This window comes from Bombina bombina, chromosome 5, assembly GCF_027579735.1.
Source record: "Bombina bombina isolate aBomBom1 chromosome 5, aBomBom1.pri, whole genome shotgun sequence".
Classification (NCBI taxonomy): domain Eukaryota; kingdom Metazoa; phylum Chordata; class Amphibia; order Anura; family Bombinatoridae; genus Bombina; species Bombina bombina.
Window position 1 is genome coordinate 291,184,263 of NC_069503.1, and position 21,164 is coordinate 291,205,426.

The window sequence follows — 21,164 nt, forward strand, 5'->3', positions numbered from 1 at the left end:
CTAACATGTAGCAGAATCAAGCAAAACTACAGCATACTTTATTATATGCAGTATATATTGTGAATATTCCATGAAGAGGAAAAACAAATTATTCTTACCTGATAATTTAATTTCCATCGAGGGGAGGAGAGTCCACAGCTTCATTTATTACCCAGGAGGAGGCAAAGACACCCCAGCCAAAGGCTTAAATATCTCCCCCACTTCCCTCATCCCCCAGTCATTCTGCCAAGGGAACCAGGAACAGTAGGAGAAATATCAGGGTAAAAAAGGTGCCAGAAGATGAATACATTTAGGGCCGCCCAACGGAGATACTGACGGGAGCCGTGGACTCTCATCCCCTCGATGGAAATGAAATTATCAGGTAAGCATAATTTATGTTTTCCATCTAAAGAGGAAGAGAGTCCACTGCTTCATTCATTACTATTGGGAACATATACCCAAGTTCTAGAGGACACTGAATGAAACCGGGAGGGTAAAAGGCGGACCCTAATCTGAGGGCACCACAGCCTGCAAAACCCGTCTCCCAAAAACAGCTTCCGCAGAAGCAAAAACGTCAAATTTGTAAAAGTGTGTAAGGAGGAAAAGGTAGCCGCCTTACAAATTTGCTCCATAGAGGCCTCATTCTTGAAGGCCCAAGACGAAGGCACAGCTCTAGTTGAAGGAGCCGTGATCCTTTGAGGAGGCTAATGTCCCGCTATCTCATAAGCCAAGCTAATCAAGCTCCTCGACCAAAAAGACAAAGTAGCAGCAAATGCCCTTTTTGCCCTTTGCGCTTCCCAGAATACACCACAAAAAGAGATGAGGACCGTCTGAAATCCTTGGTAGCCTGAAGATAAAACTTCAAGGCTCGAACTACATCCAGGTTATGAAGTAACCTCTCCTTTGAAGAAGGGTTAGGACACAAAGAAGGAACAATTATTTCCTGATTGATGTTACGGTTAGACACCACCTTGGCGAGAAACCCCAACCCAGTGCGCAGTACAGCCTTATCCGTATAAAACACCAGATAAGGAGCGTCACATTGCAAGGCAGCTAGCTCAGATACTCTGCGTGCCGATGCAATAGCCAACAGGAAGAGAACCTTCCAGGACACTGAAACCAAATTTTTTCTTTCATGATTCAGATAGAGCATGCAATTTTAAGCAACTTTCTAATTAACTCCTATTATCAAATTTTCTTCATTCTCTTGGTATGTTTATTTGAAAAGCAAGAATGTAAGTTTAGATGCCGGTCCATTTTTGGTGAACAACCTGGGATGTCCTTGTGGATTGGACAGCACCAATAAACAAGTGCTGTCCATGGTCTGAGCAAAAAATGTGCTGGTTCCATAGCTTAGATGCCTTTTTCAAATAAAGATAGCAAGAGAACGAAGAAAAATTGATAATAGAAGTAAATAAGGAAGTTGCTTAAAATTGCATGCTCTATCTGAATCATGAAAGAAAAAATTTGGGTTCAGTATCCCTTTAATGTCTATGGAATGCATAGGTTCAAACGAACCTGCTGCAAAACCTTAAGGACTAAGTTTAAGCTCCAAGGAGGAGCCGACTGCATAAAGACAGGTCGGATTCTAGACAGAGCCTGAACAAAAGATTGAATGTCAGGGAGCTCAGCGAGTCTCCTATGCAACAAGACTAATAATGCCGAAATCTGTCCCTTTAAGGAACTAGCCTTCCTGAAGAAAGGACAGAATCCTGGATACCTTCACCTTATGCCAAGTCAGTCCTCCACACCTTATAGTAGATGTGACGAGTGACTGGCTTCCTTGCCTAAATTAGAGCATCAATCACACTTTCAGAAAAGCCTCTCTTCGCTAAGACTAGGCGTTCAACCTCCACGCAGTCAGCCTCAGAGAATCTAGATTTTGATGCTGAAAGGGGCCCTGTGACAGCAGATCCCTGCGACAGGGTAACCACCACGGCTAAAAGGATGACATCCCCACCAGATCCGTAAACCACGTCCTCCGCGGCCACGAAGGAGCGATCAGAATGGCCGAGGCCCGCTCCTGTTTGATGCGTGCCACTGTGCGAGGTAGAAGTGGTAACGGAGGAAAAATGTAAGCTAGGCTGAATCCCCAAGGAACCACTTAAGGCATCTATCAGCTCTGCAAGGGGATCCCTGGACCTCGACCCGTATCAAGGTATCTTTCAATTGAGTCTGGAGGCCATGAGATCTATCTCCTGTGTTCCCCATCTGTGACAAATCTCTGCAAAACACTTCGGGGTGAAGAGACCATTCCCCCGGATGGAAGGACGGTCTGCTGAGAAAGTCCGCTTCCCAGTTGTCCACACCCGGAATGTGAATCGCTGAGAGCGAGCAGTCATTGGACTCTGCCCACCCAGAATCTGAGACACCTCCCTCATCGCGAGGGAGCTCCTCGTACCCCCTGATGGTTGGTTAGCCACCAAGGTAATGCGGTCGGTCTGGAATCTGATGAAACTGATGGACCCCAGAGAAGTCCAAGCCTTCAGAGAATTGTAGATTGCTCATAGTTCTAGGATGTTGATCGGAAGGAGAGACTCCTCCCTGGACCACTTTCTTTGTGCCATCCTGGCACCCCAAACAGCTTCCCATCCTGACAGACTGGCGTCCGTGGTCACAATCTCCCAGGACGGTCTCAAGGAGGATGTCCCCATGGACAGTTGCTCCGGATGAATCCACCAAGAGAGGGAGTTCTGAGTCCGAGCATCCAGGGATATCAGCTGTGATAGATCTGAATGAGCGCAGTTCCACTGTCAACATACACAATTGAAGAGGTCTGAGGTGGAATCTGGCGAATGGGATGACATCTATGCTCGACACCATGAGACCTATCACCTCTATACATTGAGCCACCGATGGGCTTGAGGAGGACTAAAGGTTAAGACAGGTTAAGCAAACTTCCTACGCCGCTGATCTGTGAGAAATATCTTCTGTCTATGTCTATTATCGAGCCCAGGAACTCCATCCTGTTGCTTGGAACCAGGGAACTTTTTCCTGAGTTGATCTTCCAACTGTGAGATTGGAGCAGAAGAAGAGCCCTCGAATGATCCTCTGAGAGACTGAGCGACAGCACCAGAACCAGGATGTCGTCCAGGTAAGGCGCCACCGCAATGCCCCTGGATCTGGCCACTGCAAGCAGCACCCCCAGAACCTTCGTGAAGATTCTCGGGCCGTCGCCAGACCAAAAGGAAAGGCCACAAACTGGAAGTGTTGGTCCAGAAATGAAAATCTTAGGAACCTGAAGTGGTCCCTGTGGACTAACACATATAGGTAAGCGTCCTTCAAGTCTATAGTCATGATGAACTGTCCCTCTTGAACTAGGGGCAGAATAGATCTGATTGTTTCCATTTTGAACGATGGAACACTCAGAAACTTGCTTAAACACTTTAGGTCCAGAATTGGTCGGAACGTGCCCTTCTTTGGAACCACAAAAAAAGTTGGAATAGTACCCTAGACCCCTTTCTGCTAATGGTACGATAACCCAGAGGCGAGATCTCTCACACACCCTAGAAAGGCCCCTCTCTTCTCTGGTCTTGAAGACAGGTTTGACAGGAGGAATCTGCCCTCGGGCAGTTGGGATCTGAACCCTATCCTGTAACCCTCGAAGACTACTTCTAGAACCCAAGGGTCCTGAAAGTCCTGTAACCATGCGTCTGAGAAAAGAGATAATTTGCCCCATACGTGATCTGGAGACCAGTCGGGGGGTGCCCCTTCATGCTGATTTCGTCTCGGCTGCCTTCTTGCTCTGCTTAGACTTGTTCCAAGATTGAGCCGGCTTCCAAGATCCCTTGGACTGGTCCACTTTAGCGGCAGGTTGCTGCCGCTGGGCCTTGTCCGCACGAAAGGGACGAAAAGTAGATCCTTTAGGCTTAGCCTTCTTATCCTGCCGTAGGAAAGCTCCCTTGCCTCCCGTAACAGTGGATAGATAGCCCCATCCACCTTAGGGATGGTCCCCTACAGCTCAAGTTGAGAGTCCGGAATGGGGAACAGTTTTTAAAGGAAGAAGGGGAAAAGAAAGAACCTAATCGCTCCCATTCATTCTTAATAATATTAGCCATCTTAACGGGAACCGGGAAAGACTGAGGTACTACCCTGTCCTCGTATACCTTGTCAAGCTTAGGAATCGCAGGTTCCTCTGGTATCTTAAGTTTCCGGAACCACCAGAGTAGCAAGCACCTGCCGTAGCAGAAAGCTCAAATTCTCCATCCTAAACCTATAACCAGGCTTCTCCGCTGCTGGAGGTTTAGATGACACGGACTCCGACCCAGAAGGGGCCTCCTCTGAAGAGTCGGAGTGGGCCTCGTCATCGTATAGAGCCTCTGGCTCTCCCATCAGGGAGGAAAAACCCTGGGCCGGGCCGCTATGATGACCCTACACTTGCGCTTAGCAGAATGTGGTAAGGCATGGATCAATTTCGAAACCGCCGATTCCAGTTGGTCCGCAAAGTCTGACAGACAACGAATCTCTCCCGAAGGAGTAGTGGTTGGACCCCAGGGCGCTGCATGTGCAATCGGAGACTAATGTAGGGAGCACACCTCCCGGGACGAAGAACCCTCAGAGGTGGACGGCTCAGTAGTACTAGAAATCCGTTTACATTTAGATGTTGTAACTTTATCAAGGCATGTGGAACATAGTTGAGCAGGCTGATCTACCAGAACCTCCTCTCAATAAACACAGGAATGAGACTTTATTAAGGAAGGAGCGCCTTCCAAAGAGTCCTCCATCGCTTGTGCGTTTGGTTAGACTAACTTTATTTATTAAAAAAGGCACCTTTATACCACCAATAGCCGGGGCACTCACCACCTCTTAGGACCCGGACTACAGAAACCGCTACGTCTCCTGCACCACAGATCAACAGGAAGGATAGATAGCCACACCCAGTCACATGGAATGCCTGGCAGGACCGCCCCTGCACTAGGGAAAAACGCGCCAAAAAATAGCCACGCAAGTTTCCACACGTAACCTGAAAGCTCCACACATTGCCAGAGCCTCATCTCGCACATAACGCAGCAATGACACAATAAACAATTTAATGTATACACCCCCCCCCTGTTCAATAACCCCCCTTCCAGGAACCCATCAGCACCCTTGATTCTGTAAAGATAAAAAAGGCGCAACACTGTGGCCCTGTCTTCTATGTTATCATTATTAATAAAAAATGAAACAATCTTACCAGAATCTACGCCATGGAACAGGAACACGGCCCTTCAAGTGTGACAGGTTAGTAGCCTCGCTCCTGACATGGACTTGAGTGAAGAAAGCAGGCAGCGAAACTCGTCAACGCCGATTGCTTATAGAGCTGTTAATATGAGTCGGGTGGTTTTGCAGAAAAAGTCTCCCTGCATCTCTGGACTCTCGTCCAGGCTCTCACTGAGAGGCTGACAGGACTACTTAAAACTCCAGTCCCATTGAGTAGAGTACTACCCTCCATAAGAGACTACTCCGAAACTCTGGCACTCCTCTGCCATCCTCCTGTGACGGAAGGCTAAGAATGACTAGGGGATGAGGGAAGTGGGGGAGGTATTTAAGCCTTTGGCTGGGATGTCTTTGCCTCCTCCTGGTGGCCAGGTTCTTAATTCCCAATAGCAATGAATGAAGCTGTGGACTCCTCCCCTTTGGATGGAAAAGGACATTTTGCATAAATAAACTGTAGGGAAAAAGCAGGTAAAAATGCACACCAAAAGCACAATACATTGCTTTTACAATCCTTTATTTGTATCTGTGATTTGAGTTTAAAATATATAACTTTAAAGTATGCAAAGATATATATCTGAATTGAACATTTTTAGGTGCTGAAAATCTATTCTAACTGTAGCAAAATTACAAAGATTTACTATACATTCAAACCTATTCCTCTTGGGAAAACAGTAAATCAACAACATGCTGTGCAGAACTTTTTTGTCCATTTCATTTTCTTAAATTAACTTTTTTTTTTTTTTAATAAAAACATTAGCACTCACCTCACTGTCTGAATCATCAAAACTCCTGGAATAATCAGAACTTGATGAAGAAGGGGAAGATGATGAAGATAACTTGACCAAACGATAAGTAAAAACTTGTGAGAAGCATATTCTGGAATAAATCCACTTTCCTAGCATGAGTTCAGATTTAGCATGCACTGCAGTAACAAACACGGCTAGGTACAGGGGGCTGCCTTGCCTGCACCTAAGTATGCACACACTCATTCCCTGTGGGATCAGCAGACCTTATAACATGAGTATGCATGTAAAAATAAAAATAAGAACACCTACTTAGGTACAGGTGTGGCAATACCCTGTACCTTTAAGCATTTGTTACCAGTCATATTAAAAAAAATAATAATAAAGTGCATGTGCTACATAACTTGCAAGGTAAATATTATCTATTATGTTTTAGAATATTAACAACCCTCTAAATATAAAAATAGTTACAATACATTGTTATTCAAGAAGTGGACAATTTTGTATTCTAGAGTGGAATTATGGGTTGGCAATTCTAGTCCTTGTGACTAAGTGGGCTGGTCATTGAACCAGCAAATGTATTTGAGTGGTTTTAAATGCTGTTAGCTATAAAAAGTACCAGTCTGCTAAAACACATTTAAAATAATTCAGAAGTCGCATTTGTAAAAATGTGGCTTGGCTGGAAGATCAGATTTAATTTTCCTCACTAAAACAAGATCTAATTCAGTGGCCAAAATTAGCCTAACAGGTGTTACTATACATGGCTTGATTTAAGGCTGGGAATAGCATAATCAAAGGGATACTCAACCCAATTTTTTTATTTCATGATTTAGATAGAGCATGCAATTTTAAGCAACTTTCTAATTTACTCCTATTATCAAATTTTCTTTGTTCTCTTGGTATCTTGATAGGAAAAAGCAGGAATGTAAGCTTATGAGCTGGCCCATCTTTGGTTCAGCACCTGGGTAGCGCTTGCTGATTGGTGGCTAAAATGTAGCAACCAATCAGCAAGCGCTGCCCAGGGTCTGAACCAAAAATAGGCCGGCTCCTTAGCTTTGATTCCTGTTATTTCAAATAAAGATAGCAAGAGAACAAAAAAAATAATAGGAGTAAATTAGAAAGTTGCTTAAAATTGCATGCTCTATCTGAATCATGAAAGAAAAACATTTGGGTTCAGTATCCCTTTAAATTAAGTAATATAGAATTTGCATTAAATATACAACCACAGCACTGCATGCATTCAATGCACAATTTTTATCTCTTTAGTATATCCTTAACTTACATCCCAAGTATTCAGTGGCGTCTAATTAAAACAAGACCTGCTGATACCCATGATAATCCTTTACTGTCAGGGAAAGTACTGTAGAAAACCTAAAATGTTTGCAATGTAATAAATAGTGCTATTTCCTGTATGCATTTACGAGCTGTTGAACTGAAAGCTAGTCTCACCCCACCAGATTTCTTCTTGTCCTTTTTTCGTTTCTAAGGGAAAAAAACAAGATTTTTTTAAATAAAAAAATTAAAAAAAATGTGCTTTATGGGATAATAAACCCATTTTTTTCCATTCACGAATCAGATAGAGCATGCAATTTTGAGTAACTTACTAATTTACTCCTATTATCAATTTTTCTTCGTTCTCTTGCTATCTTTATTTGAAATAGCAGGAATCTAAGCTAAGGAGCCAGCCCATTTTTTATTCAGCACCATGAATAGCGCTAGCTGATTGGTGGCTACATTTAGCCACCAATCAGCAAGCACAACTCAGGTGCTAAACCAAAAATGGGCCGACACCTAAGCTTACATTCTTGCTTTTCAAATAAGGATAGCGAGAGAACGAAAATAAAATAACCGGAGTAAATTAGAAAGTTGCTTAAAATTTCATGCTCTATCTAAATCGTGAAAGAAAAAAATTCTGTTTAGTATCCCTTAAAGGTAACACACTTGCCACTTTAGTGTAGCCTGACATTTATTTAACTACATAAAGTCAACTGGGTATCCCAATTTCCGCAGGAGAATTTTGAGAATGAGAGTAGAAATTGTTACAATTTAGTTTAGTATTACTTTGTTAAACAGTTTCTTACATGGGCATTGCAACACATCTCATTTTTGTTATTGTAAAAGATATGTTTATTGATATGCTATCACTGGCACTTGATATTGTCAAAGGTTTAATTAAAAATTATTTATAAAAAAATAAAAATCATATCTGAGCCAAATCTTTTATTGTACCTCTTTCTTTTTGGAAGGATTTTCACCACTGGACAACATCTTCTCCCGATGTTTTTCTAACTCCTTTCTGAAATTCTAAAGAAAAGAAAAAAATACATAAATATGAAATAGTGTAATTTCTGTATTTTAGCTCATGCTCCTAGAAAATACACGCGGGAGTACCCCATTATTATGGAACAGAAATAACCCCTCCCCTTTAACCATCTTAAAAGGTAGCGTCTTTTACCAACAACCCTCCATTCTTAGTCAAGGTCCAGAATAGGATGAAAAGGCAAATACAAGGGAAGGGATTATATGGATTATCATTCTAGGTATATAAATCAAGATATAGAAATTTCTTTACACTGTATTTCATTTCTAGTTATCTTGCCTCTCCCTAGCTAACACTCACCAGTTAGGTAAATGTATTTTGCAGTATATTGTACTGCTTTATATGTATTATGACAAAATAGAAGTTAATAATTTCCTGCCAAATTTCGCTATGATCACACATCAAGTTTGTAGTCAAAGTATTACACGTTTTTTGGCAAGCTGGAATGTCTCACATCTGCCTCTAGTGCTCATAAAGTACAACCCAAGCAGAAGCGCTAGTCACATAACCTGGCTGTGCAACTAGCAGTTTCCGCTCTGGACCAGCAGTGCTCCGAGGGTCAAAAATCTTTGCTTTAACAATGTGTTTAACCCCTTTGCAGGGATTAAGACACATACGTCCAGGGTTGCTAGTCTTACAATTACATGCTCTAATGAATAAGAGCATGTCCTTTTTCAACTATAATGGCCCTTAAAAGAAATAGCATACCAAACTAAAAATAACTGGACACAAATGTATATGTATAGATATGGTTACAATATTTTGTATTGTTTTTCATATAAGTAATATGTTAGAAAGAATAGCACCCCTTGTATTGTCTTGATGAGATCTTTTTAAATTATGTTCACTAGAGAGTTCTTTAAGCATAAAGTATGCGTAAACATGTCATTTCTATCAAGAGAACATATAAGCATGACTAATCGTATTGTCCGACTCTCTAAAGTTCTCTGGTCTAATGAGAAACTATAAGATGCCTCATCAGTATTAAATAGGTATTGCATAAGGCATTTTTTTACCTTGGGAACTGTGTATCTCAGTAAGGGGAGTTCATTAATGTGTGTGTGAAGGAGCTGCTGCAACCCAGAAAGCAATAATACATTATTCTATTTCACTAGAAATATAAATTCAAATTTAGGCTGATCTAATAAAATAGAAAAATCCTTCAAATTTATATGCTACAAAAGAACTAAATTATTATTATTGATTTCTAATGCAGAGAAACTAGAAACATTTAGTTTTTTTAAAGCTATATATCATCATACTAATCGTAACCATTGAAAGATAAACCTGCCCTGTAAGATCTATTTGCTTTCTAATTTTTGTATAGAAAAATGTAGTAGCAGCTACTGCTGTAGAACCTGCCTTGAATTCTCATACTATGATATCAAAACTCTGAACAAACCTCCTTAAAATAATAAGAGCTTTGTAGTGACTGGAAGTTTCACGTTAAACTAACGTGCTAAATTCATTAGAAAATTATAATCATATTATTTACATGAATCATACGATAAATGCTTTAGCAAAAAGGGAGGCCAAGTCTTGCAGGCTTTGTCTCACCAACTAGTATGTGGAAACCAAATCAGACTCACGGCCCCTTCTCTAGATGCACACTAGGGGGTAGATTTATCAAAGCTATTCTCCTTTAATTACGGCCAAAATAGCGCATACGAACTGATCGTTATATTCATCAAAGCACTCGGCGCCTATAATTGCACAAATCTGAAAGAAACTTCTTTGCACTCCGCTTGCATTCGCCTAGGCGCACTGGCACGCTCCAGAGTGCAACAATAAACATTAGTAATAGGCGTAATTTAACAGCCCGACCTACAAATACGCCTATTTTCTTATTTATCATTGCTTTGCGCCGGTAGGGAACTGAAATTTCGGCTTCAATTGCGTGTTCTATATTTCATCATACAGACTGAGGCGAACACCATTATAATACATGCTTTTACATCTTGTGATGCAGTACTTCTTTTAACTAAATGTTTCAAAGGCTCAGCGCCAAGAAGAGACTGTTACTGCCATAAATTTGCGCTTCCACAGGTGTATATGGGTACAAGGTTGAAGTGGAACTGTATCACCTAGGTTAGTTTAAAAGGCACTGTGGTAAGTAGGTTGTGTATTGTTATTTTGTATTGTCTGACGAAGGGAGTAACACCCCAAAACGTTACATTAAAGGTAACTTTGGAAATCCTGGCGAGTGCATCCCCATTGTTTACACACACACACACACACATATATATATATATATTTTTTATTTTAATCTCAATATATTATTTTTTTGCAATCTTAAATTATCAACATATGGCAAAAACAGCACAGAAACATTAAATAATATAAATATAAGCAGGTTACCTAAAAAACGCTTTTTTTAATAATCAAAACATGGCGTTGTAAATATTTATAGGGATGTACTGTGATAAATAGGGAGTAAATGCTTATCCGGCAGGCGAAATTTATCATTATTAAGCCTTAGCCCGCCTGCGCAAAGTTACGTCTATTTTTGTTATAAATTCAGACGCACATGTGCGCTTCTCCGGAGGTGAGCTGGGGCGCAGTTACAGGCGAAGCACATACAGAGTCCACCTAGCCTTTGATAAATCTAGCCCTAGACATTGCAAAATACACAGCAGCGAAATACAAAATCATTAGCTTTGAAATTGTATCTAAGCCGAATACAAAAAAGGATGACCACCTAAAGTTAAAAAAAGTAAATTTATGCTTACCTGATAAATTAATTTCTTCTACGGTACAACGAGTCCACGGATTCATCCTTTACTTGTGGGATATTATCCTCCTGCTAACAGGAAGTGGCAAAGAGCACCACAGCAGAGCTGTCTATATAGCTCCTCTCTTAGCTCCACCCCCCAGTCATTCAACCGAAGGTACAGGAAGAAAAAGGAGAAACGAAAAAGGTGCAGAGGTGACTGAAGTTTAAAATAAAAAAAATATAATCTGTCTTAAAATGACAGGGCGGGCCGTGGACTCGTCGTACCATAAATTAATTTCTTCTATCAGGTAAGCATAAATTTAATTTTCTTCTATAAGGTACGACGAGTCCACTGATTCATCCGTTACTTGTGGGATACAATACCAAAGCTACAGGACACAGATGAACGGGAGGAACAAGACAGATGCCTAAACAGAAGGCACCACTGCTTTTCTCCCAAAAATAGCCTCCGAAGAAGCAAAAGTATCAAATTTGGAAAAGGTATGAAGTGAAGACCAAGTCGCAGCCCTACAAATCTGTTTAACAGAAGCATCATTTTTAAAATCCCATGTGGAAGCCACCGCTCTAGTAGAGTGAGCTGTAATTATTTCAGGAGGCTGCTGTCCAGCAGTCTCGTATGCCAAACGGATGATGCTTTTCAGCCAAAAAGAAAGAGAGGTAGCCGTAGCTTTTTGAACTCTACGCTTTCCAGAATAGACAACAAACAGAGAAGATGTTTGACGGAAATCTTTGGTCGCTTGCAAGTAAAACTTCAAAGCACGAACCACGTCCAAGTTGTGCAACAGACGCTCCTTCTTAGAGGAAGGATTAGGATACAGGGAAGGAACAACAATTTCCTGATTAATATTCCTATTAGTAACAACCTTAGGAAGGAATCCAGGTTTGGTACGCAAAACCACCTTATCAGAATGAAAAACAAGATAAGGCGAGTCGCATTGCAATGCAGATAGTTCAGAAACTCTTCGAGCTGAAGAGATAGCAACTAAAAACAGAACTTTCCAAAATAGAAGCTTAATATCTATGGAATGCATAGGTTCAAGCGGAACCCCTTGAAGAACTTTAAGAACTAAATTCAAACTCCATGGCGGAGCAACAGGTTTAAACACATGCTTGATTCTAACTAAAGCCTGACAAAACGACTGAACGTCTGGAACATCTGCCAGACGCTTGTGCAGTAAAATTGACAAAGCAGATATCTGTCCCTTTAGGGAACTAGCTGATAACCCCTTCTCCAATCCTTCTTGGAGAAAGGACAAAATCCTAGGAATCCTGATCTTACTCCATGAGTAGCCTTTGGATTCGCACCAATAAAGATATTTACGCCATATCTTATGATAAATCTTCCTAGTGACAGGCTTTCGAGCCTGAATCAAGGTATCTATGACCGACTCAGAGAATCCCTGCTTGGATAAAATCAAGCGTTCAATTTCCAGGCAGTCAGCCGCAGAGAAACTAGATTTGGATGCTGGAACGGACCTTGAATGAGAAGGTCCCGTCTCAGTGGTAGTGTCCATGGTGGTAGAGATGACATGTCCACCAGGTCTGCATACCAAGTCCTGCGTGGCCACACAGGTGCTATCAAAATCACCGAAGCACTCTCCTGTTTGATTCTGGCAATCAGACGAGGGAGGAGAGGAAATGGTGGAAAACGCATAAGCCCTTCATCTGGACCCGTAACAATGAAGTTTGGCGTTCTGACGAGACGCCATCAGATCCAATTCTGGTGTGCCCCATTGATGAATCAATTGTGCAAACACCTCCGGATGGAGTTCCCACTCCCCCGGATGAAAAGTCTGACGACTTAGAAAATCCGCTTCCCAGTTCTCCACTCCTGGGATATAGATTGCCGATAGATGGCAAGAGTGAGTCTCTGCCCATCAAATTATTTTCGTAACCTCTATCATCGCTAGAGAACTCTTTGTTCCCCCTGATGATTGATATATGGTACAGTCGTGATATTGTCCAACTGGAATGTTATGAATCTGGTCGAAGCCAGCTGAGGCCACACCTGAAGCGCGTTGAATATCTCTAGAATATTTATCAGGAGGACAGCCTCCTCCTGAGTCCACACTCCCTGTGCTTTTAGGGAATTCCAGACTGCACCCTAGCCCAATAGGCTGGCGTCCGTCGTCACTATGACCCATGCTGGCCTGCGGAAACACATTCCCTGGGACAGATGATCCTGTGACAACCACTAAAGAAGAGAGTCTCTGGTCTCTTAATCCAGGTTTATCTGAGGAGATAAATTTGCATATCCCCATTCCACTGTTTGATCATGCATAGTTGCAGTGGTCTGAGAAGCAAGCGAGCAAACGGAACTATGTCCATTGCCGCTACCATTAGTCCGATTACCTCCATACACTGCGCCACTGACGGCCGAGGAATGGAATGAAGAGTTCGGCAGGTGGTTAAAACTTTGATTTCCTGACCTCCGTCAGAAAAATTCTCATGTCTACCAAATCTATCAGAGTTCCCAGGAACAGAACTCTTGTGAGAGGGGTAAGTGAACTCTTTTTTACGTTCACCTTCCACCCGTGAGATCTGAGAAAAGCCAACACGATGTCCGTATGAGATTTGGCTATTTGGTAAGTTGACGCCTGAATTAAGATATCGTCCAGATAAGGCGCCACTGCTATGCCCCGCGGCCTTAGAACCGCCGGAAGGGACCCTAGCACCTTTGTGAAAATCCTGGGAGCTGTGGCCAACCCAGTAATGCTTGTCCAGAAAGGCGAACCTGAGAAACTGGTGATGATCTTTGTGTATAGGGATGTGCAGACACGCATCCTTTAAATCCACGGTGGTCATATATTGACCCCCCTGGATCATTGGTAAAATAGTCCGAATAGTCTCCATCTTGAAGGATGGTACTCTGAGGAATTTGTTTAGGATCTTGAGATCTAAAATTGGTCTGAAGGTTCCCTCTTTTTTTGGGAACCACAAACAGATTGGAGTAAAACCCCTGCCCCTGTTCTGTTCTTGGAACTGGGCATATTACTCACATGGTATATAGCTCTTCCACACAGCGTAAGAACGCCTCTCTTTTTGTCTGGTTTACAGACAATCGAGAAAGATGAAATCTCCCCCTTGGAAGAGAATCTTTGAAGTCTAGAAGATACCCCTGGGTCACAATTTCTAAAGCCCAGGAGTCCTGAAAATCTCTTGCCCAAGCCTGAGCAAAGAGAGAAAGTCTGCGCCCTACTAGATCCAGTCCCGGATCGGGGGCTGCCCCTTCATGCTGTCTTGGTGACAGCAGCGGGCTTCTTGGCCTGTTTACCTTTGTTCTAAGTCTGGTTAGGTCTCCAGACTGACTTGGATTGAGCAAAATTCCCCTCCTGCTTTGCAGCAGGGGAGGAGGAAGAGGGACCACCTTTTGAAGTTTCGAAAGGAACAAAAATTATTTTGTTTGGTCCTCATCTTATTTGTCTTATCCTGAGGAAGGGCATGGCCTTTTCCTCCAGTGATGTCTGAAATGATCTCTTTCAGTTCCGGCCCAAATAGGATCTTACCCTTGAAAGGGATGGCTAAAAGCTTAGATTTTGATGACATGTCAACAGACCACGACTTAAGCCATAACGCTCTACGCGCTAAAATGGCAAAACCTGAATTCTTTGCCGCTAATTTAGACAGTTGAAAAGCGGCATCTGTAATGAAAGAATTAGCTAGCTTGAGAGCCCTAATTCTATCCAGAATATCCTCTAATGGGGTCTCAACCTGAAGAGCCTCTTCTAGAGCCTCAAACCAAAAAGCAGCTGCAGTAGTTACAGGAACAATACACGCTATAGGTTGCAGAAGAAAACCCTGATGAAGAAATATTTTCTTCAGAAGACCCTCTAATTTTTTATCCATAGGATCTTTGAAAGCACAACTGTCCGCAATAGGTATAGTTGTACACTTAGCCAGGGTAGAAATAGCTCCCTCCACCTTAGGGACCGTCTGCCACGAATCCTGCATAGTGTCTGATATGGGAAACATTTTCTTAAAAGTAGGAGGGCGAGAAAACGGAATACCTGGTCTATCCCACTCCTTAGTAACAATGTCCGAAATCCTCTTAGGGACCGGAAAAACAGTGTAAGCAGGAACCTCTAGATATCTGTCCATTTTACACAATTTCTCTGGAATTACAATAGGATCACAATCATCCAGAGTTGCTAAAACCTCCCTGAGCAACAAGCGGAGGTGTTCTGGAACAACAGGGTTAAAGCTTCGATTTGGCGCAAAACTTCCACAAGGGCCCACCGGAGTTGGAGCTTGCTGCTAGACTTGCAAATACAACTGCGCAACTGAGGCGCGAAAATAGGCCCCGCCCATCGCACTCAATGTCTCTCAGCCCAAATGAGCCGCACTAGAGCGGTCTCAAACTAGCCATGTGGGTTCTCAAACCCAGAAACAGAAGCCAAGTGTACCCTCTAATAAAGTATAAAAAACTTCACTGCCAAAAACGTTAGCACTTCCAGGTCAATAAACCTTTGCCCACAAACAGTCAAACTCAGTGTCAACCATTTTTTCTCAGCCCCTTTATGCAAGCTTAGTAATACCCCTCTTCTGTTAGGATTACTGCTTACCCTTACCCTCATGGGGATACTGTCAGCCAATTCTGAAATACCACAGTCTCTCCAGAAAAAAATGACTGAACATACCTCACTGCTATATAGCATGAAAAACGTTCCTCACACTGAAGTTTCTTGTACTCCTCAGCCATTCTGTGGGAACTGCTCTGGATCTTAGTGAGAAATGCTAAGATCATTAGCCTCCAGGCAGAAGTCTTCATCCATCTGCTGCCTGAGAGAAAATAGTACACACCGGTACCATTTAAAATAAAAAACTCTTGCTTGAAGAAAATAAAAACTAACATTTTATCACCTCTTTCACTTTACCCTTCCTAGTACTTAGAGTAGGCAAAGAGAATGACTGGGGGGTGGAGCTAAGGGAGGAGCTATATAGACAGCTCTGCTGTGGTGCTCTTTGCCACTTCCTGTTAGCAGGATAATATCCCATAAGTAAAGGATGAATCCGTGGACTTGTCGTACCTTATAGAAGAAAAAATCATCTAAAATATAGAAGCTGGAACACACCAACTTGTTTGCTTCTGGTAGCATAAAAATATTTTAAGATTAAACTACCGTTAGAATTCAAAATATATTGGAATAAATGTTTAAATCGCAATATTTCAGCTACCCAGTAATGCTAAAAGGATAAAAGCAGGGCTTGACAATTTTAAAATCTAGGAGCTAGACATTTCTGGCCATGTGTATCTATCTATCTATCTATCTTATAACCCAATAAAAGATGGATTTGTATTTCAAAGCTGCAAGTCCTAGAAAGGATACAGATGCACTAAGCTAAATTTTAGGTGCCATTGGTGTGTTTGGGAGCCAGGCGTAATTGTAAGAAACCATCCTATTATAAAATCTTCCAGTTTATTTATATATACACTTCACAAATTATGATACATTAAAGATGACAAATTAACTTGAAAACACCAAAGGAGATGGAACTACATGGATCAGATGTTAAAAACTTACTGATAAGTACAATCCACTCAAGAGGGTTCACAAAACTAGAGAATGCTAAATTCATCTGAACAAGCAAATGTACCCTTACAATAAACTCTGTAGCAGTAATAAAATACCTCATTCATCTTTTCTTCAAACTCAGCCAATGCTCGTGATCCTTTCTTTTTCTTTTCCAACTGCTCTTTTACTTCTTCCCTATAAAAAAAAATAATCAGAAACAAACCGCAAGTACATATTAAATTGCACTACACGCTCCAGGTTTGGATTAATAAAGCATTTTTTTATTTATTTATGGACTTGCATTTCTTTTTTGTTACTACATATTAAAAACCACTGTAAATATTTATATCTTGCAGCACCATATTGTTGTAAACAGCAATTAGTTATAAAACTTGCAAAGCAAATTTAAAGCAATTAAAATAAAATAACTTAAGAGATGTGCAATATGTAAGTAATTTCTTACTAATATGTAGTTCACACATACAGTATACATCATATATGCATAGAACATACAGAAGAACAAAACAGCATTGTACTTCAAACATATTTAAACTGATTACAGCTGTAAACGCAAACAATAACAAGGATTTAGTACTAACCATGTAGGCCTTGGTCTGCTTAGATAATCCTGTATCGTAGGACCTCCAGAAGATGAAGGGCCCTTGGCACGAGCCATGGCTATAGGATTCATATACGCCTAAAAGAAAATAACAATTCTCTTATAAATAACAAATTATGCTAACCTGATAATTTTCTTTTCTTCTGATGGGAAGAGTCCACAGCTGCATTCATTACTTTTGGGAAATCAGAACCTGGCCAGGGGAGGCAAAGACACCCCAGCCAAAGGCTTCAAATACCTCCCCCACATCCCTCATCCCCCATTCATTCTGCCAAGAGAACAGGGAACAGTAGGAGAAATATCAGGGTGAAAAAGGTGCCAGAAGAAGAAAAATGTATTGATGCCTCATAGACAAAGCGTGGGCGGGAGCTGTGGACTCTTCCATCAAAATAAAAGAAAATTATCAGGTAAGCATAATTTATGTTTTTCTTCTTAAATGGGAAGAGTCCACAGCTGCATTCATTACTTTTGGGAAAACAATACCCAAGCTATAGAGGACACTGAATGCAAACAAAGGGCGGTACAAAAATGCGGCCCCTTCAAAAGGCACCACAGCATGAAATTACCGACACCCTACAAAAAAAACTAAAAAGGGGGGGGGGGGGGAAGGAAGCCCAGGTAACTGCTCATCAGTTACACAACCTGCAAAGTCGTGCTAGAGACCACTCAGACACAGAGTCTGCTGAGCACAAAAGCCTCTGAGGAGCCAGCCCTGCGGCTCTCAGCTCCCACGAAAGAACCCCCGACCTAAAGGACAAGAACCTCTATCAACCCCCGAGAAGGAGAATAGAGAACCCTCTAAGACAGTTCTTTCCAAACTGTGTGTCGTGACACAGTGTGTCGGCGGCAGTGTGTGTGTACCTGCTTCAGCACAAATGTTTTTTAATTTAAATTTTCTATTTATTTTTTTTGGTTTCCAACTTTCTGCCTGCTACGCATATCACATGATTGACACATGGTTGATGATCATCTTAACCTATTGGTGCAGCTCAGTGCAACTGAAACTATTCCAATTGGCGGCTTTGGCTCCTGACTGCACGTGTAGTCTCCTCAATCGGCTTGTGACTGCACGTGTAGTCAGTGAGTTTGCAGTGTGGGCAGAAGTCACTCAGACTCACAGAGCTCTGAGGGCGGCAGCTTAAACGATGAGTTGGTCAGAAGTCAAAGTGGTTTCTTTTTTGCAGCTAGCTCCCAGTAGTGCATTGCCGCTCCTGCTCTTGATATATGGATAGGAAGTGGAAGCTTAAAAATGTGAGTATCTTTATCTAATATTCCTCCAAATATTCAGAAACTGTGTTCATCCCATCAACCTCATACATCTCATTAAAATAGTAAGTAGCTATTGGTGTTATTAAAAAAAAATTGTAATTCTTGCACATACATACTGTTACTTGTAAATACATTTAGTTATTATATAATTTATGTGTGTCCGTATCTCTTAAAACAAGTTAGTTTAACCTCCTGTTTGCTAGTACAACTGAATTACTGTGCTGCAAAATGATGTAGCTCTAAAAAGTGTCACCAACATGAAAAGTTTGGAAATCGCTGCTCTAAGAGATCCAAAAGGAGCATCCAACAAGGGCTCAAAATCAAAACGTCGAACAAACCCAAGTTTGCCCCAAGACCACTGCCCAGGAAGACGAACTCCCAAGAGGACAAGGGCCAGAAAGGAGGTCATATTCAGGAAAAAACGTCACTATGATGACCAGAGGGACACTGTCATATTCCTGACACAGCTCCATACCACATATGGTGCTCCAAAAAAATGTGAGATTCCCATTACCGTTCGGCTCAACAGACAGGATAATTTGCCTAGCAGCCAAAAAAGAGCTCTTCCGTGAGAACACAGAGCCACCTAATAACAAGAACTTGCGATGACCAAAATCCAGGTAGCAAAGCTGACCCTAAGCCATCAAGAAGCACCGAGAAGCACCGAAAAGCACAGAAAATACTTGGCAGCAGCTCCAGTCCAGAAAAATTCAGACTCCAAGGAGCGTCCCATCCCAGCAGCAGACGCCACCAGTAGAAAGACTGACATCAAGAGCCCCCCCCCCCCAAAGGGGAGAACAGACTCCATAAAAGTACTGTACACGGTCAACACTGCATAGAGCAGACCGATCCCTGACCTTCACTCCAAGGTAACTGTCCCAGCTCAAAGGCTAGTTAAAGATCTAAGACAGGAAGTATCAAAACTCCGCCCAGACCTACGGGAGAAAAAGGATAGATCTACAAGGAATTAAAACCACAGAGTAGAGCTCTGACCGCTACTTAAAAACTGGCATGCTACCATGAGCCATGACAGGAACTTCGTGGCCAGAACCCCTACACTGTTGCCTTCCATAAAGATAGAACACTCCCAAGGGGAAGAAAGTATTCTGACCCACAGCATCCTAGAACCAGAATCCAGCCCCATGATCCTGAGTACGCAAGAAAGGGAAAAGATCCTCTAATGCAAGAAAAACAAGGACCCACAGGCCTCTACAGATACTGAGGTACCTCCAAATCAAGGAGAGCAACGCAAGCATCCATCCCCAACCCTAGGTGAGGGGAAAGGAAGTAAAGAAACAGTAACCACCCTACCAATAGAGGCGAGATCCAAAGGCCTAAAATTGCAAGCCCATTTGATACAACAACTGGAAGTCTACCAGGAAGCATTAGATGCTCCCCGAAGACAAGTAGGGACCTGTGAAAGAGACCTCAAACTTAAGCCTCAAGCAGCTATTAATATCCCATGAGAGTCAAAACACCACGTCCCCTCAAGGGACATGTGGGAGATCCAAAACCTAAGGTTAAACTGAACCAACCATGCCCGATCCAGGCAAGAGAGACATGGTCCTAAGCCAGAGTCCTCAAGAATGGGACCGATCGCAAAATCTAACCGCCTGAGGAACCCATAAGCAGCCTCCCATGGTTAGGGGCGCCCCATGACTGAGCCTTCCACCATCTAAAGACCCCAGACGTAGAGTACCAGCAACAGCCTCAAACCCAAGAGTCTAAAAAACTCCTGACCGGTCAAAGAAAACGGCAACCACATTGGATCATAAAGGTAATCCTTTGTATACAGGCTTAACCACATCTACATGCTGGTGTATATAAATGGTCATTTTCTTGACCCCAGAAAGGCGAACGTCTGTATCTGACCCCTGACCACCTACTCGCAAGCCCAAAGGCTAGATCTCCATAAGGTTGAAGCACCCGAGAGTCTAAAGACCATGGTATGACAAGGGTCAGTTCTCCCAGGCCTCGCAGCTCCTGGCAGAAATGACTCTGTGATCCACCCCCCCCCCCTGCACTTCAAACACTAGAGCAAACAAGACGCTGAGAAAAGGAAGGACATGCCCGCACTTCCAGACACAGATGACTCAATCCAAGAAAGGAAGAAAAGGAGACTCCGCCACCGCCAAAAGGAATGTGACTGGGCTACAAGGGTCAACATCCGGAAGATACTGAAAGTGAAAACGTAAATCGGCCACCACCAGGAATACTAGACCTCCCAAGGTCATACACATCTCCAAACCCTAAAAGGAATTTGAAACTACGGTTGCAAGTCCACATGGACCTTTAGAAACCATGATGTCTTAAAAAGTAAGTATACCAAGCAAATTGAAAGAAAAAGACCAACTAAAATCGTAGCTCACAACCTTTCTTCCAGAAGCGTTGGATCTACGCACTAGGCCTCCATACTTCGTAGTAGGATCCGAGCCCGGAGTCCATATTAATAGGCCAAAGTGACATTGAGAATCAGACAGGATAATCAGCACCCTGAGAGTGACATGAACCCAAGGAACAGCAGATAGCGCCCGCCTGGTACAAGAACACTCCAGAACTGTCTAAGGTCCAAGAAAAAAAATTGACTCGAAGGTTCGATAATATGAACTAGAAACATAACTTCATTATTAATCAAAAGTGCCCACGCGACCACAAAATCACAAGTATCAGTTCTAGAGAAAGAACGTTCCCAAAACGGAAATTATAGCAGACGTGAGCTTATTAAAAACATATCAAATACATCCTATCCGGATGAAAATAAAAGTAAGACAGCACTCGCGGGTGAACGCCC

At 42.3% G+C, this 21,164-nt stretch overlaps 1 protein-coding gene across 1 annotated transcript in view; it reads right to left on the minus strand.

The window, feature by feature from the left end:
- Window positions 1-21,164, minus strand: part of FAM133B (family with sequence similarity 133 member B) — an 83,367-nt gene that overhangs the window by 26,186 nt on the left and 36,017 nt on the right. The window contains exons 2-6 of the mRNA XM_053714042.1: window positions 17,085-17,182; window positions 16,602-16,680; window positions 8,148-8,222; window positions 7,368-7,400; window positions 5,940-6,011 (exon numbers count right to left, since the gene is read on the minus strand). Coding sequence (XP_053570017.1) covers window positions 5,940-6,011; window positions 7,368-7,400; window positions 8,148-8,222; window positions 16,602-16,680; window positions 17,085-17,182 — 357 coding nt within the window. The remainder of the gene's footprint in view (window positions 1-5,939; window positions 6,012-7,367; window positions 7,401-8,147; window positions 8,223-16,601; window positions 16,681-17,084; window positions 17,183-21,164) is intronic.